Consider the following 19006-nt stretch of genomic DNA (forward strand, 5'->3'; position numbering starts at 1 on the left):
TTTATTCACCTGTTTTTCCGTACGCTTCTATTTGGGCACGGTCCTTAACTAACACAGATGTTTGTCTAACTAGAATTACCCAGAATCATACGAAAAACTGGCGCTACAAAATACTGCACTATCCCACTTCTGACATCCATTTCAATATCGTCCCATAAACAGCGCTAGCCACGAGTCAAATGATAAGTAACACTGCACAACAAAGTTTTTGCTTCCTGAACACTGCTGGGTGTTTCTTATAGAATTTTGGGTGCTGATCATGAATATTACATCAAAAATTACCCATCACGTACCATTTCAGAGAAATCTTCAATTTTGTCGTGATTTTTTCTTATATTTGGATGCAAACAATTTTTTCTCCCATAAGTGTCTTATCAACAACGGTTTGTGCCGCCTGGGTATGTCCATGCATAAAATCTAGCCAGGTTGGAAGCTGTTTTATGGAAGATGACATCCTGGGCATGTCTGGGCAGGTCTGAACGAGCTTGCGCTGTCTCACCATGCTATAATGGTGGCTTCCATACACCGATCCTGCTCATTTGGTTAATATAGATAGTCCGTGTGTGTATATAGTATCAGTATAGTAAAGTATAGTAGTATAGTAGCTGTAGCAATATAACAGTAAGTAAGCTTGATGCTATAGACGTTTTGGTGTCGGGCAATATGTCTCGTCGGTGTCGTAACAGCCGCGACACATTCTGCTATATCTGTGGGGAATATACACTTACGCCTCAGAGACGTTCGATGACTGCCCTTGTAAAGAAAGCCTATCATCTGTATTTTGGCTGCAAAATAGGTGATCAAGACAAGCAATGGGCGCCTCACATTTGCTGTGCGACATGTGCTGTTAGTCTGAGAGCCTGGCTCAGAGGTACTCGAAAGACGATGCCATTTGCTGTTCCGATGATATGGCGAGAACAGAAAGACCATGTGACGGACTGTTATTTCTGTTTGACTAATGTGTCTGGTTTCTCTGCCAAAAACAAGAAGTCAATTGAATATCCTAATCTGCCTTCAGCAATGAGACCCATGCCACATGATGACAGTCTTCCAGTTCCGAAACCACCAGAGGATTGGACCTTAGACGAACCAGATGAAGAAACTGCAGTGCAGGGTTCTAACAGTGACATTGACCCGGATTTTGAACCATCCTCATCAGGCGATCCACATCTGATAACACAGTCCGAATTGAACGATTTGGTCAGAGATTTGGGTCTGTCAAAAGCAAAAGCTGAGCTGCTAGGTTCGAGACTGCAGGAATGGTGTTTGCTATCACCAGGTACGAAAATTTCTGTGTTTCGAGACCGGCATCATGATATAACCAAATTTTTTGCACAAGTCGACAGTCTCTGTTTCTGTTGTGACATTGAAGGATTGTTCTCGGTCTTTGGTTGTGATCACAACCCGGAAGAGTGGCGTCTTTTCATTGATTCGTCAATGTTAAGCCTGAAAGCTGTTCTGTTGCACAATGGCAACGTTTATCCTTCAGTACCTGTTGGCTATGCAGCACATATGAAAGAAACATATGAGAATATGGAAATGTTACTAAAGTATGTCCAGTATACCAGGTATAACTGGAATATCTGTGGAGACCTCAAAGTCGTTGCTCTGTTACTAGGACTGCAGCTTGGCTATACAAAGTACTGCTGTTTCATCTGCGAATGGGACAGCCGAGACAGAGAGTCGCACTATTCTAGAAAGAACTGGCCACTCCGTAAAAAGTTAGTTCCAGGACAGAAAAATGTAGCACATGAATCGCTTGTTGACCCGACAAAGATATTTTTGCCTCCTCTTCACATTAAACTGGGACTCATGAAGAATTTTGTGAAAGCAATGAACAAGGAAGGGGAAGGTTTTCGTTATTTAAGACAGATGTTCCCAAGAATAACTGATGCCAAGATCAAAGAGGGTATTTTTGTTGGCCCCCAGATCAGACATGTTATGAGTGACAAGCGATTTGAAGATCTGTTAGTTGGGCCGGAAAAAATTGGCTGGAAAGCCTTGAAAGACGTTGTTGACAATTTTCTGGGCAATTACAGAGCCCCAAACTACATTCAGCTGGTAGACAAACTTCTCAAAGCATACAAGAGAATGAAGTGCAATATGTCACTCAAGATTCATTTCCTCCATTCACACTTGGACTTCTTCCCCGCAAATCTCGGTGCTGTGAGTGACGAGCACGGTGAAAGGTTTCATCAAGACATAGCTACGATGGAGAAACGATACCAGGGCAATTGGAATCCGTCAATGCTTGCCGACTATTGTTGGATGCTACAACGTGATGCACCAGACACTGAATATAAAAGAAACTCGGGAGCAAAACACTTTTAATTCTGTTTCATTTAGTCGCTTGTGCGAAACGTAAACTTGACTATATATTTTATTGTCAGTAAACATAAAAATGTCTATTTCTCATAGTTCTTACGTGATGCAGTAAAACCAAAACCATATTTGAGCATACCAAGTTGGTACCTGTCATAATCACCAAAAACTTTTCAGGAATCAAGACTTAACCAAAAAATTGTTGTGCAGTGTAATCAAGGGTGTGTGGCAGTGACTTTTTTGCATTCTTTCCTTCATTAGTCCAACCAAGCCTTTCTTTTCTCCGCACATTGAAGGTGCGCCATCGGTAGTTAGCCCCACCAACTTTTCCCAGGGTAATTTAAAATTATTTATAGATTTCTCCACAGCCTCAAATATATCTCTACCAGTCGTCGTCCCATGCATGGCAGCTACATCCAAAAGTTCCTCAGTGACAGAGAGGTCGGTCTTCGTAGCACGTATAAAGATGGACAGCTGCGCTGTATCAGTGTTGTCTGTGCTTTCATCGATAGCAAGTGAAAAAGCGAGATAACTGCATGCCTGTTCGGCCAGCTGTGATGATAGATTTCCTGAGAGTTCTTGAACTCTGTCTGCAATGGTGTTTCTTGACAAACTGACAGTTTGAAAACTCTGTATCTGGTCTGGGCATACTTTCTCACACACTTTTAGCATGCATTGCTTCAAAAAGGCACCCTCTGAAAAACACCTTGAAGTACGGGCAATTTCTTCAGCCACTATAAAGCTTGCTTTCACTGCAGCATCATTTTTCACTGTAGCCTTTGTAAACATTTGCTGCTGTGATTGTAGTTTGCCTTTTAGTTCTTTAACAATTTTATGCTTTTCTTCCAAAGTATATTTGCCATACTTAACATTATGTTTGGTGTCAAAATGACGACGTATATTGTACTCTTTCATCACCGACACTGTCTCATAACACAATATACACACTGGTTTGCCCTCACTAAGCACAAACATGTATTCATTTTCCCATTTGTCATTAAATTGTCTGCCTTCACCGTCAACTTTTCTTTTCCTGGACATTTTGGGATCAATATTGGCAGTAAAAGATGTAGTTTATTGGAAATCTGCATTAGAATGAAAAAGTCAGTCAATAAATGCCTGGCTGGGTACAGATAGCAGATTCTGTTGCAATTTTTATGCCTACACTTTATGCCAGGAACTGGCAGCTTCTGCTGTGTATTTTTTATGCCCGCACACTCACTCTCTCCTCTGCTCTGCCACCCGCACAACCACATCGGATGCCGGACTATAGGTCACGCCTCCTGAATCACCCTTGCGCGGTATACGCGTGAGCGCGTTGTACAAAATTTTTTTTACATAGTTCCCCCCCCCGACGTCCGATTCACCCCAAGCAGGACCGCTCGCACGCACCTGCACCCCCACCCCGAAGGACCGCCGACTCCCCGACTCCCAACACGATCGGGGCAAGAGGGAGCTCAAGCCCTCTTGCCCCAGCCAACCGCGGCACCCCCGACACGATCGGGGCAAGAGGGAGCTCAAGCCCTCTTGCCCCCCCGACTCCCCGACACGATCGGGCAAAAAGGAGCCCAAGCCCTCTTGCCCCGCCGATTCCCCAACTCCCCGACAATATCGGGCCAGGAGGGAGCCCAAACCCTCCTGACCACGGCGACCCCTACCCCGCACTACATTACGGGCAGGAGGGATCCCAGGCCCTCCTGCCCTCGACGCAAACCCCCCTCCCCCCATCGACCGCCCCCCCCAAGAACCTCCGACCGCCCCTCCAGCCGACCCGCGACCCCCCTGGCCAACCCCCACGATACCCCCACCCCCCTTCCCCGTACCTTTCTGTAGTTGGCCGGACAGACCGGAGCCAAACCCGCCTGTCCGGCAGGCAGCCAACGACGGAATGAGGCCAGATTGGCCCATCCGTCTCAAAGCTCCGCCTACTGGTGGGACCTAAGGCTCCCGGGTCTATTCTGATTGGCCCAGGTGCCTTAGGCCCCACCAGTAGGCGGAGCTTTGAGACGGATGGGCCAATCCGGCCTCATTCCGTCGTTGGCTGCCTGCCGGACAGGCGGGTTTGGCTCCCGTCTGTCCGGCCAACTACAGAAAGGTACGGGGAAGGGGGGTGGGGGTGTTGTGGGGGTCGGCTAGGGGGGTCGCGGGTCGGCTGGGGGGGCGGTCGATGGGGGGAGATAGATAGCAAGTACAGCCGGCGAGATCACAAGCCTCCTATGTCACCGCGCGTCATTGTGATGGAACGCAGTGGCGTGCAGTGATGACAGCGCGGTGCGGGCCACATTGCAAGGCCTGGCGGGCCGGATTTGGCCCGCGGGCCTTGTGTTTGACACATGTGGCCTGCAGTATGGTATTTAATTGTCAGATTTCAGTAGCCAACTTTTTACCAGTAGATCTTCATACTGAATCATCCCTTAAAAACTTTTAAGCATGTGTTGGAGCCTGGCTCCTTGCCAAAGCCTTCCAGTAAGTATAGGCATTGATTGCAGTGGTTTTTCTCTTTACTCATTCCCACTGTGTTCCGACAACCCCTCTGTTTCATTGGTTATAGGCTGATGTGTTCACTACCCTTTCTTTTGTGTTTAAGTTGTCTACAAGTTTGTCCTGGATTATTGGTTTTTATCCATACATTTCCAATGATTGTAAAATACCCTGATGATTTTGATGAAGGGACAGCATACCAAATAAATAAATTAGACTCCATAAAAGGGCTATTGTCTCTAACATGGAAGCTTATTTTTTTATATAGCGTGTGTGTCTAGAGGGAGACGTGTTTCTATGTGGATGTTAATGTGGACATTACACTTATAAATGTTTGTATAATGTTCCTATTAACTGCTAGGAAATCCTTTTTTTGCCAAAGTGAAAATGTCAATCAGCATGAAGGCCCTTCTCCTCCTGCACCACCTCTACTCCCTGATGATGATCTTAGGCCTGATGGACTTTAGTACTATTATAGATAGTAGTGATATAGTTATGGTCTGCAATCTTTGAGGGAGTAGACAGTGTTTCAAAGGCAGTTCTCATTTTTCAGTTTAGAGTGTGTTGCAACAACTGTTCCTGTTTGTAATAACTGGGGCTTTAGCTAGACTTAAAAATAAGTTATTACTAGTGCTCTTCCTGTTGTGAGGCCTGTGTAACTTGTGGTCTGCTCTGTAGGGAGTGTTCTTGTAGGCTAGGGAGAATGCAAAGCAGAGAGCCAGATAGTTGAAGTCTCAAAACTGCTCCCTAATTCTGTTTTAACCTATCCCCAGTAATTACTATTTCTACAATCTCTCTGTGCTTCCTCTTGCAATTACTGCTGCCATCAGTTCAGGCTGGAAACACCTGTATCTTGCTCCATCCCCCACTGGCCACACATTCTGCACAATGCCAGAAACAGGCTATTAAAAAAAAATTGCTTGCATGTTATCTGAACATCAGAGAGTAATGGCAGCACTTTGTATACAACTTATTTAATATGTTTTTTAGACACATATTCCAGTGTAGAGATCCTGATCAGCTAGGGTAGTCACCCTCAATCTGTGTGTTTTTGCAGAAGGCATCAATTATTTTCTTCAGCTCCATCTTCTTCCTCAGTGGGCTGTACTGTAACATCTCAGTTTTTCTCTTCTGCAAACGTGTTCAGAAGGTATCTGATCTGCTCTAATTTTGTTTTATTTTCGGATTTTTTCTTACGGGATCTTGAGACTTTAAGTGCTGCAAAGGTTTCCAGTACTCCTGGGATGGCTCTGTCTGTGAGAAGACACAGACTCTTGTTAAAGAGATCTGGTGCTGAAAACAGATCTCGGAGGTCAGATCCAAGATGGACGCGAGTGGCTGAATTTTGGAAGCGTTCATCAGAAGCTCGGTTAAATCGAATTTACCTTTAGTTTCAGCTTGGCTGAGTGCTGTTCTTCATGCCGAAAAGGAGGGGGAGAAGTGCTGCAGGAGCCTCGTGGCGCTCTGGAAATCCCCCGACTATCACTATCGAGCAAATGCTGAATCGGCTTCAGAGGGAGACAACGGCATCAGGGAGTCGCCCGTTGGAACCGGCGACGCAGAGTGACGTCGCTAGAGGGATCCCTGGGCTGGAGGTTACACTCAGCCCTGATGCAAGAGATACTCCTCCCCAGCCACAGCGCACCAGCTCACCACGGGAACCAGACTTGTCCGGAGAGATAAGGTCTGCTATCCGGGAGGCTCTTTCATCGGTGAGTCTGGAGACAGATATCCCCCAGGACTTTTTGAGTCCAGGGAGAGATACAGAAGCGCTGGAAACACCGGAGAAGAGAGAGGAAAAACAAGACAAACAAACTACATCTTTGGAAGGTGAGAATGGTTCCTTTATGGTAAAAAAACCCACTGAAATTACTATGGAGTCTCTATGGGACTTAGTAATAAAACTGGGGAATACTTTGACTCCACAAATTAAAGAAATGGAAAGACAATTTACAAACAAGAGCAAGAACTAAATAAAATACAAGCAGATATGACTTTAACTAAAACAAAGTTGGAAAAAAATGAACTTGAAATAATGGAGGTTAAACAAGTGCAAGAAACAGTGGTTAAAGATTGTGTGAATATTAGGCGGAAACTGGAAATGATTGAAAATGGCCAGCGAGCCAATAATTTAAGGTTCCTAAATTTCCCTAGGGTCTTATCTATGACACCTAGAGAAATGTTAAAGAAATACTTTTTGGAAGTCTTTTCAGTTTCTGAGGAATTAATTCCGCCCTTTTCTCAAGTATATTATTTGCCTGTCAGAAAAATGGAACAGCAATTGGGTAATCAAGATCAGCAGGAACCACAAATGGACATATCCACTTTATTGGAATCTTCTACAAAGGACTTGGTTACACCAGCAACACTGTTAGTTACTGTTGCTTTAGCACCAGATAAGAACTGGATTATGAAAATGTTTTTTAAAAATAGAACTAAAGAGTTCCTAGGACAAAAAGTACAGATTTTTCCAGATGTCACCAAAGAGACTCAAAAACGGAGAAGGCAGTTCCTATTGTTAAAACCAGGAGTGATTTCAGTGGGGGGAAAGTTTTTTCTTAGGTTTCCCTGCAAATGCATTGTTCTTCATGGTGTAGATAAATATGTTTTCTTTGATCCAATGCACCTAACAAATTTTGTGGCTTTGAAACGTCTTGAGAAAGAAAGAACTGGAATGATATCTGACTCATGATTAGGAAACTCCCTCCAATTTCAGCCACCTTGATTTGCTTATTATTGTTATTTTCTTTTTAGTTTATAAGTCACTCTAATGAAAATCTTGGATTCAAAAATTGGGGACTACAGATTGCTTAAGAGTAAGAGAATATGTTATATGTATTCTTCTCATTATTGTACTTTGGATACAATCTTTCTGTACAATATATAATGCTTGATAATTTTTTGTGTAAAATGATAAATAAATAAATAAATAAAAAAAGAGATCTGGTGCTAGCAGGCTTCTCTGATCTCAGGGTACCTGCCTAGCTAGCCTGCTCTAATGGTTGAAGCTGCTTGTGGGACTGTTCCCCTCATATAGAGGCTCACCCGTGAGTTTGTCCGGGGCTTGAGTGCAGTCAGTCCTGAGAGCCAGAGAGGGTGACGACTGTGTAATTTGCTCCCCCATTTGGTGTGCGAGGAGTTGTGGGGGTTGAGTCTACCTTTTTTTGAAGGTCCAGCTGGCAGCCCAAAGAAGCAAGCATCTGTTTTTGATGCTTGCTTGAGACAGAAGTCTTCTTGCTGTTGCAGTTGCAGTTACAGCTCAGGCAGGCCCAGCACAAGCAGGCACATGTGAGTTCTGGCTATTGCAACCTATGGGGAAAATAGGTGGAAGGGGTGTCTTAAAATCTCTAGAAAGTTTCTAAGGCCAGATTGGGGGTCCTCTACCTAAAAAAAACCAACCCTTTTCCCTGAATTTTTGTTTTTAACATTTGCTTCCCTGAGCGCAAAAATCGCTATTGCAGCAGCCATCTTTGATTTACCAATTTGAATTAAAAAGCCTCTATCTGCTTTAATATTCCTTGTTTTTGCAATAACTCAGCATAGCATTCCTCAGGCTCTGATACATTGGATTCATGCCAGATTTGTGCTAAATGGCTACCTGAGGAGTGCCTATGCTCCACGTGCTATGTGGTGCTTGAGGAAGGAGCGGGGGCCTAGGGCTCAGCTCTGGCCAATCTCTTGAGAGTCTTAGGATGCCAGACAGGCTGCTTTGGGGGGTTTAAATGTCCCCAGAGGTATCAAAGGCTAAGTCTGTGTCTGCGACAAAGAGGTGCCGCACGAAGGATGCTGGTCCCTCCAAGAGGCAGACAGAGCCCTCTCTGGGGGTCTTGGGTCCTCCATTCCCCATTCCTGGTTTTTATGCATTATTTTGTCAATGTGTTTTATGATTCTTATCTGAATTACAAACAGCAATCCACCAGTTTGCTGCCTGCAATGGTGGTGGAGCAGGGGTCTCTGCTAAGCAGGGTTCAGCAGACTAGGACGACCAGTCAGATAAGGACTGGGATGATGGGAGCTTAGTCTCTTTGCAGCTTCATTACTAAAGTGACTTTTTATATTTAGGGGTTTGGAAGCTCAAGCTGAGTCTAGCGGCCAATGGGGGTTTTAGACCAAGGAGACAACCTGACACTGTGCAGGCTGTTTAAATTGGCGGGCTTGCCTGACATTGTTACAGAGGCACTATAGGAATTAGAACTGCCTCAGACTTCGGTTGCATCCTTCAGTGATGAGTGGATCTAAAGCACAGTCCACATGTTTTCCTTCACATCTGGGTATTACGTTGCTCCTTATGCAACAATGGAAATCCTCATGCGGGTGGCTAAGGCAATAATGAAGCTTTACCCCATGGCAGCTGATTTTCAGCAGTTGTTTGTCACACCGAAGGTGGATTCCTCGGTGGTGCAGATTACCAAAGGAGTAGTAGTAGTAGTGCTTAAAGATTCGCAGAACCGCATGTTGGATTCCGTCTTCAAAAGGCAATTGAGGCCTTAGCATTAGGGTTGAAGGTGACAGTGGCAGTAACATTTGTTGCTCACGCTTGTCATACTAGATTTGATTGTTTTATTGTTTCACTATTAGAATTGCAGCAAAGATTCCAGGTCAATAGCCTCTGCCCTACCCCCTCCCTATTCATGGGGAGTGGGCTATCAGAATTTTGGGAGGCTTGGGCAGAGATTTGCTTAAATCAGTGGGTGTTGGACATAATTTGAGTAGGTTACGAGCTTGAGGATAAGGACTGGGATGATGGGAGCTTTATCTCTATGCAGCTTCATTATTAAAGTGACTTTTTATATTTAGGGGTTTGGAAGCTCAGGCTGGGTCCAGCGGTCAATGGGGGCTTTGGACCAAGGAGACAACCTGACACTGTGCAGGCTGTTTAAGATAACGACTCACCTGGACTGGTGATTCTAATAGTTCCACATTGGCTGAAAAGGCCCTGGTATGTGGATCTAGTGTGACTACAAGCCTCAAGCTACATCTGCATCTTGCCATACTGTCGTAGGAACAGATTGCCCTGGACGATCTGAAAGACTTTGGGCTTATGGCATGGCTCTTTTTTTTAAAATTCTTTATTTATCAAGTTAAACTTTTGACAAACAGTTAAAAGATTATTTACTTAGATTACTCCAGAGCTTATCGCCTCTTAACTTCATCCTATGCCCTCTCATTACAGTTTCCTTTCAAATTAAAGAGACTCAACTCATGCGCATTTACATTATATAGGTATTTAAACGTCTCTATCATATAAGAACATCTCTCTCCTCTCCCGCCTTTCCTCCAAAATATACAGCTTGAGATCTTTAAGTCTGTCCCCATACGCCTTATGATGAAGACCACATATCGTTTTAGTAGCCTTCCTCTTGACTGACTCCATTTTTTTTTGTATCTTTTTGAAGGTGCAACTTCCAGAATTGTACACAATATTCTAAATGAGGTCTCACCAAAGGCTTATACAGGGGCATCAATATCTTCTTTTTCCTACTAGCAATACCTCTCCCTATGCAACCTAGCATCCTTCTAGCTGTCACCGTCACCTTTTCAACCTGTTTGGCCACTTTAAGATCATCACATACAATCACACCCAAGTCCCACTCTTCTGTCGTGCACATAAGCTTTTCACTCCCTAATCTGTACCGTTCCCTTGGATTTTTGCAGCCCAAATGTATGACTTTGCATTTCTTAGCATTAAATTTTAGCTGCCAAATTTCAGACCATTCTTCAAGCTTCGCCAGATCTTTCTTCATGTTATTCACACCATCCGGCGTGTACTCTATTGCAGATTTTTGAATCATCCGCAAAGAGGCAAATCTTACCCGACAACCCTTCAGCAATATCGTTTATAAAAATGTTAAAAAGAACAGGCCCAAGAACAGAAACTTGAGGCACACCACTGGTAACATCCCTTTCCTCAGAGCGATCTCCATTGATCACTAACCTCTGTCGCCTTCCACTCAACCAGTTCATGACCCAGCCCGTCATTTTGGGACTCATCCTGAGGGCACTCAGTTTATTTATTAGACATCTGTGTGGAACACTGTCAAAGGCTTTGCTAAAATCTAAATACACCACATCTAGCGTACATTTTCTATCCAATTCTCTGATCACCCAGTCAAAGAAATTGATCAGATTTGTCTGATAAGACCTATCTCTAGTGAATCCATGTTGCCTCCAGTCCTGTAATCCACAGGATTCCAGAAACTTGACCATTCTCTGTTTTAAAAGTGTTTCCATTAAATTCCTTACCATAGAAGTCAGACTTACCAGCCTGTAATTCCCTACTTCTTCCTTACTTCCACTTTTGTTTAGAGGGACCACATCTGCCCTTCGCCAGTCTTCTGGTACCACTGCTGACTCTAGAGATTCGTTGAAAAGGTCAGTCAGCGGAGATAACAGAACTTCCCTAAGTTCCTTCAGCACCCTAGGATGTACACCATCCGGCACCATTGCTTTGTCTACCTTTATTTTAGCTAGCTCCTCACAAACACAACCCTATGAAAATCGATCAGGGTCTATTACTCCTCCATCCCTATTCACGTTTGTCTTCTGCGGTCCCGCTCCCTCCGCTTCAGCCATGAACACAGAACAAAAATATCTGTTAAGCAATTCAGCCTTTTCTTTCTCAGCTTCTACATATTCCTCCCCTCCACCTTTGAGTCTCACAATGACACTTTTCCACTTCGTCCTATCACTAATATATCTAAAAAAAAGTCTTGTCTCCCCGATTTACCATGTCAGCTATTTTTTCTTCCATTTGCATCTTTGCTTTCTTGACTACAAGACCAACCTCTCTTAACTTTTCCAGATATTTTTGCCTGTCTTCCTCTTTCTGCGATCTTTTGTAGTTTATGATAGCTAACCTCTTATTCCTTACCTTCTCGTGCATAATGTGCAGCCTGACTTTTTTAAAATAACGTAATACAAAAAACTGTATACCTATGTATAATGCGCAGGTATAATTGTTGATGTCCCTGTAATGTAAATGCGGCACAGCTTAAGCTATATACAGGTATGTTAAATCTTTGACAAGTGCTACGATTACTGGATAAGGAATTTAAATTCGGAGCACATTGAATTACCTGTAAGTATTAGATACGAGTTCTAGTTATTATATTCTATATGTATGTACAGTATGTAAAAAATAATTAAAATTTTCGATGTAAACATTTAATTTTAATTCCACATGGTCATGTTAAAATAAAAGAAGTATGGTAGCAGTAAAAGAGGAAATACAACAACGATTTGCTGGATGTGGGACCACTAGAGTTGGGGAAAGCTGGATGTGTTTTTCTTGGAATTAATTATATAGTGCATTACCACTAAATTTCCTAAAAGTTTCAAAGTGTATACCTATGTATAATACGCACCCAGAGTTTGACATTTGTTTGGATGGAAAACAAGTGCGCATTATACACTAGATAATACGGTAGTTGTGACAACTCTCCTCAAGGCAAAGAAACCGGCAATGGTTGCCATCTTTGAAAGGCCTGGAAGATGTTCGGAGCCTGGTGCAATACCAGAAACTAGGATCCTTTTCAGGTGATGATTGTTTTAGTCCAGGTGTTTCTCCAGGACAGCTTCAAGAAGGGCCTAGAAGTCAGATTGCTTAAGGTCTCTCGTGCTTTAAGTTGTAGGTTGACAAAGTCCCTCTAGCTGTGCACCCGGATGTATTCAGCTTTTTGAAAGCCTTTTCCGATGTGGAATTTGAACCTGGTTCTGAAGTCCATAACTCGTGTGCAGTATGAGCGATTGCAGGGAGCATCATTCATAGACCTTACTATAAAGACTGTTTTTTTAGTGGCGATTACATCAGTGAGAAGAGTCTCGGAGCTGCAGGCCTTGTCTTGCAGAGAGCCGTTCTCAGGGTTAATGATGTGGGTGTATCAATATGCATAGTGCTGTCCTTTTTGCCGAATGTTATTTTGCCTTTCCCTGTAAATCAAGAAGTTTGCCTGCGTTCAGACTGACGGGGTCCAAAAAGGATGACAAGATCTTGCAGTTGTTGAATGTAAGGTGAATCCTTGCATAGTATCTCGAAGTGACCAATGAGTTTCATCTGACTGATCATCTGTTTCTTGACTTATTCCAGTCAGCGGGGAAGGTTGGCTTTATGGCATCTTATTTCTAGATGGATTTGCATGGTCATGTCTGCAGCATACTTTGGGTGTGGACAGCGATCACCTATATCACTGAAAGTGCACTTCTCCACTAGGAATATAGTAGCTTACTGGGTGATTACATTCGAGGAGATCTGCAGGACAGTGATGTGGTCTACACTTCATACATTTCCAAAGTTTTACAGGATTAATATATCTGCTTACATGAACATAGCTTTTGGGTCCTCAGTGCTGGCAGCATGCTCATCTAGCCCGCCCTGGACTCTAGAGACTGTTTAGGTACATCCCAGCTGTTCAAGACCTCTATACTAGAGAATGATACGGGGGAAAAATTTGTCCCCATCTCCGCCCCGTCCCCGCAAGCTTGCCACTGTCCCATCCCCGCGAGTTCAGTTCCTGTCACCGTCCCCGCAAGCTCGGTCCCCGTCACCACCCCTTCCCGCCAAACCTAGAGAGAAGATTGTTCTTTAAGTAGAAGGAGTTAACCAAAGTGGATGGGATTGGGAAAGGGAGGTGGGGGAGGTAAGGAGAAAAGGCAGGGGAGATTGATAGGGAAGAGTCAAAAGGGGATAGCGATTCAAATATTCTTAATCTAGCCTCTTTCCCAGCATCTTCTTCCCACTCTCTCTTCCCCATTTCCCAGCGTCTTCTCCCCACTATCTCTTCCCCATTTTCCAGCGTCTTCTCCTCTCTCTTTCTTCCTCAGTTCCCTTCAGGCTGCTTCAGCGTCTTCTCCTCTCCATCTTCCCCCCAGCACCCTTTGCGCAGTCCAGCAGCTCCCCCCCCCCCCCCCGCCGGCCGGCCATGCATCTCCCTCCCTCCCTTCCCCTTACCTTATCTTCATGGCAATTTCTATAAGGCTATGCGTTGTATTGCAGCCAGAGTCTTGAAGTCACGTTGCGTGTGGCTGCTGGAAAAATCTCTGATGCAACCGGAAACAGGAAGTTGCGTCGGAGGAGACTTTTCCAGCAGCCACATGCGACGTGACTTAAAGGCTCCGGCTGCAATACAACACTTAGCCTTATAGAAATCGCCATGAAGATAAGGTAAGGGGAAGGGAGGGAGATGCATGGCCAGCCGGCGGGAGAGAGGGGGCTGCTGGACCGCGTGCTCATTCACCACGCGTGCTCACTCCTTTAACTGCAGAGATAAGACCATTCACCACTCCACGGGGCGGTGAATGGCCTTGTTCCCCTACTCGCAGTGACCATTTTTTTTCTCACCGTTTCAGCGGGTTAACTGCGGCTAGCCACGGGTAACAACCACCAATGTCATTCTCTACTCTACACCTTTTCCATTGGAAAGAAAGATTAAGTTCTTACCTCAGTAATCTTTCTTGTAGACAGGTGTAGAGGTCCTGAAACCCTTCGCTTGCTTGTGATGTAAAGAACAATACTACATTATAGTACACAGTGTGTCTCAGTCAAGTATGTCTTAACAGAGTTTGCATTTCCCTAGTTTAGCAGGGTTACAAAGTGAAGAGACTTCTTCAGTTCAGGAGCAGAACAAGAGTTAGTGTAGATTGCATTCAAATAGGTGACTTGTTTGATCTACCTTGTTTTATGATCTAATATTTCTGTCATGTGTTTGACATGTTACTTACAGAGCAGAGCAGAACAGAACTTGTTATTTGGGAAGCTTCCCCTTGTTACCTCCTTTCTGTTTTGATGTTATTAGGTTGCTTTGTATAAACTGAAGGCCGCATGCTCTAAAATAACCGTTAAAATTTCCTATGCGTTGCTGTGGTGTTGGTAAATTATCCAATTTGAAAATGGCAATCGATGTAGAAACAATTTTGCATGCAAATGATTTTTGGAGAGGTGTGCCGTAATCCTATCCAATCAGTCACTAAAGAAAGCGACTGACACATGCGCAGAGCCGGCAGGGGAAGCCCCATACAGCTGAGCAACAGGGGAAGAAGCCTTCAAGCAGCTTCCTTCCGCTCAGCTGTTTGGGGCAGGAAGAGTAGGGTTTTTTTTTTTTTTTTTAATGGGCACAGATGTGCGTGTGTAATACATAAGCACAATGTGCCCATTAAAAAAATAATAAGTTGTGCTGGGACCCATCCACCCAATGATGCCCCCAAACTTGAAAAAAATTGACAGGAGAGAAAACCATTCCATCCTACCTCGGCCACCCGGACCTCCCCTCATGCCTTACCCCCCACCCATCTTTAAATTGAAGATCGGCAGGAGGGATGCCTACTCCCTCCTTCTGTCAGGTCAAACCCCCACCCTCCAAAGTTTTAAATTAAAAATCGGTAGGAGGGATTCTCACTCCCGCCTGCCATGAGCCTCCCTGAACCCCCTCTCCCCCAACTTTAAAGATGGGCAGGAATGATGCCTACTTTCTCCTGTCTCAGTCACTCAGACCCCCCCTCACCTTTTAAATTGAAGATCAGCAGGAGAGATGCCCACTCCCTCCTGTCACCAGGGGCCCCACCGCAAACCCCTGATCCCCTTCCACAAACCCCGAACCACCCCCCATACCTCTAAATCGACAATCAGCAGGAGTGATGCCCTCCTATGGGAGGGGCATTAGGCACCTAGGCCAGTCAGAGCCTTAGGCCCCTCAGTGCATCCCAGGATGCATCGGGAAGGGCAAGGCCTGCTATTTTGAAGAGGCAGGCCTGCTGGCAGGAGGGAGTGGGCATCCTTCCTGCTGAGCTTCAATTTAGAAATAGGGGGTGGGGTGGGGGGTCCGTGGAGGGGCCCTGGTGGCAGGAGGAAGTGGGCATCTTCTGTCAATCTTCAATTTAAAGGTTGGGGTGGGGGTTGTGGGGGGGTGCGGGTGGCTGAGGCAGTAGAAAGTGGGCTTCACTTCTGCTGATTTTTTTTTTTTTTAAGTTCAGGGAGTATGGTGCATTGTCGGGAGGGGGGTCCTGGCACAACTTTTTTAAAATTTTTAATGGAGACAGATATTGTGCATGTCCCCATTAACGGCGGGGGCGGGCAGATATTGCGCATGTGTAACACATGTACAACATCTGTGCCCATTAAAAAACCCCTAAAAAATAACTTTTCTTTTTAACACTATCAGCACCTCCAGACCGGTTGCAGATTTTGGAGCATTAAAAACAGGTGCTTCATTTTGTGCATCATCTGGGCACAATCACAGTGCTGGTTTTTAATCTTGATGAGCTTGTTGTAATCATTTACATACGATTATTAGAGGCTGCTAGAAATCACAGAAAAGACCAATATTGGAGGCTGCTAGAAATCACGGAAAAGACCATGATTAACTATTTTGGGCATTGCTGGCTGAAATACTTTGACACTAAACAGGTTAAAACTAGTATAGTGTCAATGGTTAAAGGCATGGTATGTTTTGAGTATATGGGCCCGAGAGGCTACAGTACAGCCCACTGGGGAAGGAGGTGGAGCTGAAGAAAATGAATGATTGCCTTCTGGTTTGAGGGTAACTACCTAGCTGTTCAGGACCTCTACACCTGTCTATAGGAAAGAAGATTATCAAGGTAAGAACATAATCTTTCTATATACGAGTATATAAAACTAGTGTTAAAACATTTTAGTGTTACTCTATGCTCTTCATTAAGTTTTACTGTCATAATGTTATTGTATGCCTTTTCTTATTCTAGGAAACTGATATAGATGACAAATGTGGAGAAGGTGACCTAGATTCTAGAGCTAATTCAGATACTGCTGAAGTTCCACCTACAAGAGACAGCACACCAGATATTTTTAAAAAGGCTTTTGCTGGCTTGTCATCAAGGTATGCTAGCGTACACCTCCAAGAAGAACTGTCCAGCTTGAACAGTTGTACAGAATCCATGAATGCAGGTGATTTGTCTGCCTCTTGTTTTTCACCTCTCCCCTTACCTCTATTATGGAAGGAGTGAAGAGTGAGTTGTTCAAAATACTGCAGTTTCCCAGTTTTACTCCTACCACTGTCCTTCAAACATCAAATAAATATTTTATTTTGAATTTGAGGCTCTTTGTATCCATCAGGATGCCTATGCTTGGGAGTGGGTTGCATGCTCACACTTCTGTTTGCTTTCATGAATATTAAGATGCCTGACCTAAAGGTCATTTTTACTACTGGAACAGAACATACGCAAGTAAGGCTAGACTCAAATAGGGCACTGGTCTTTGACCTAAGGGCCACCGTGTGAGCGGACTGCTGGGCACGATAGACCACTGGTCTGACCCAGCAGCGGGCAAATCTTATGTTCTTATGTACAAATCAAACATGAAAATACTTTAAAAGAAAAAAGGTTATTACTTTTATTTTTATTTTCTTTTTTCAGTTTTATAATGATATTACAAATAAAGCTTATCAGTAAATGGTCTACAATATACTGAAAAAGTTAAGAAAATGAAAATGAAAACCAAATCATCTAACTTCCCCCCCCTCCCCTTTTACTAAGCCACAGTAGAGGTTTCTACTAGAGAATGACACGGGGACAAATTTTTCCCCGTCCCTGCGGGAACTCATTTTCCCATCCCAGCGAGTTCTTTTCCTGTCCCTGCCTCATTCATACTAGATTTGTCCTCGTCTGCACAAGCCTCAAACACTTTAAAATCATAAGTGTCCAAGGCTTGTGCAGTTAATGCAGAGCTTACAGGAATGGAGCAGGGACAGTGAGAAAACTCATGGGGACAGGATGGGGACAAATTTGTCCTTGTGTCATTCTCTAGTTTCTACCACAGCCCAGAGCGTTAAATGCTCTCACACTCATAGAATTCCTATGAGCATTGGAGCAGCGTGGGAGCATTTAGCTTTCCAGGCTACAGAAGAAACCTCTACCTTGGCTTAGTAAAAAGGGGGGTTAGTTCAAAATAGAACTCAGTTTTCACTGTGGATCCTGTATCATGTGTACAAAGGAAAATTGAAATCCAGCAGAAAAGAAGGTGCACACATTAGAAATATAACAAATGGGAAAGCATGTATGTGTGCACATTGTGGGGTGGGTTTTTGGGGTAGAGTGATTTTACAGAGTGGTGAGACAAATGAGAAGAGGCGAGTTTTAAAGAATGGGAGCCTTTTGGGACAGGGCAGTTGCAAAGTCTAATTGTGGGGGGTTTTCTTTTACTTTTTTCTTTATACATTTTCAATTATAACACTCATGCCGTAATATATGACATAAGAGAAGTAATAGAAATTACACAGGAAATCCAGTTCTTGTAAATCTTCAATTCTAAATTTCAACCACAACAGAAAGGGAAAAAGTGGCCCAAGATTAAGAAAAATTCAGGAAAAACTACTTAAGAGACAAACATGGCATAAACTGCAGCTTGTCTTAATTATAATATCTTAGACAAAAATAAACAAAATATAAAAATTCACAGGTAGAAAAAGCAGCACAATCACTTTTTAGTATAAACTTTAAAATTACTGGTATATGTGATCAATGAGCTGTGCTAAAATGCAATATTGTGTTACAGAAACAGTAAAATACTGACGCTTCACAGTAGCGTTATGATAAAAATTGTCTAAACACAAACTGACGCAATACTTAAAAACAGGATGTGATAGACGAAAACTGTTTTCAGATTTAGAGTCAGCATGTGCCTTTGTTAAGGTACAGGTGACAGAACTCCAGTAGAAAAATGCTTGATGACCAGTGTTATTTTCCCTGCTGTTTCATTACACATTAGGCATTTCGTATTTGAACTTTGAATTTGCATCAGATGTTTCGCTATCCAATCAGAGTTGTTTTAAACATTTGTAAACATTGGTTTGCAATCAATCTTTTCTAATGATAACATGCCTTTGAGTGCTCATTGCCTTGTGTATACAGTACTCCCCCAATATTCACAGGAGTTCCGTTCCAGGAACCCCCGCGAATGTTGAAAAACCGCAAATACGGTTTTTATCAGGGGAGATGGGAGAGGGCAGCCAGAGTGCTGGTGAGTGAAGGAAATCACTCGCAGTATGCTCAGACCGCCTCTTCCTGTACTAAAGTCGGGCCTCACCAATCGGGAGCTGCGTGTCACACAGTATATTTTTTTTTATTTAGCTGATGAGATTTTTCTCACATGTCGAGGCCTTCTGCTGGGTTCAAAAAGTGCACTCATTGCTAACGGCCCATCTCCACTGACCCGCACAACTGGTGCATTCAGTGTTTT

At 43.8% G+C, this 19006-nt stretch overlaps 1 protein-coding gene across 2 annotated transcripts in view; it reads left to right on the forward strand.

Moving 5' to 3' along the window:
• Positions 1-19006, forward strand: part of LOC117345659 (phosphatidate cytidylyltransferase 1) — a 369244-nt gene that overhangs the window by 50032 nt on the left and 300206 nt on the right. The window contains exon 2 of one of the 2 annotated variants that reach the window (XM_033914615.1): positions 16516-16649. In XM_033914615.1, the coding sequence (XP_033770506.1) occupies positions 16516-16649 (134 nt within the window). Of the gene's footprint in view, positions 1-16515; positions 16718-19006 lie in introns of those variants that run through there. The other variant, XM_033914625.1, reaches the window with a different exon arrangement.

This window comes from Geotrypetes seraphini, chromosome 1, assembly GCF_902459505.1.
Source record: "Geotrypetes seraphini chromosome 1, aGeoSer1.1, whole genome shotgun sequence".
NCBI classification, from domain to species: domain Eukaryota; kingdom Metazoa; phylum Chordata; class Amphibia; order Gymnophiona; family Dermophiidae; genus Geotrypetes; species Geotrypetes seraphini.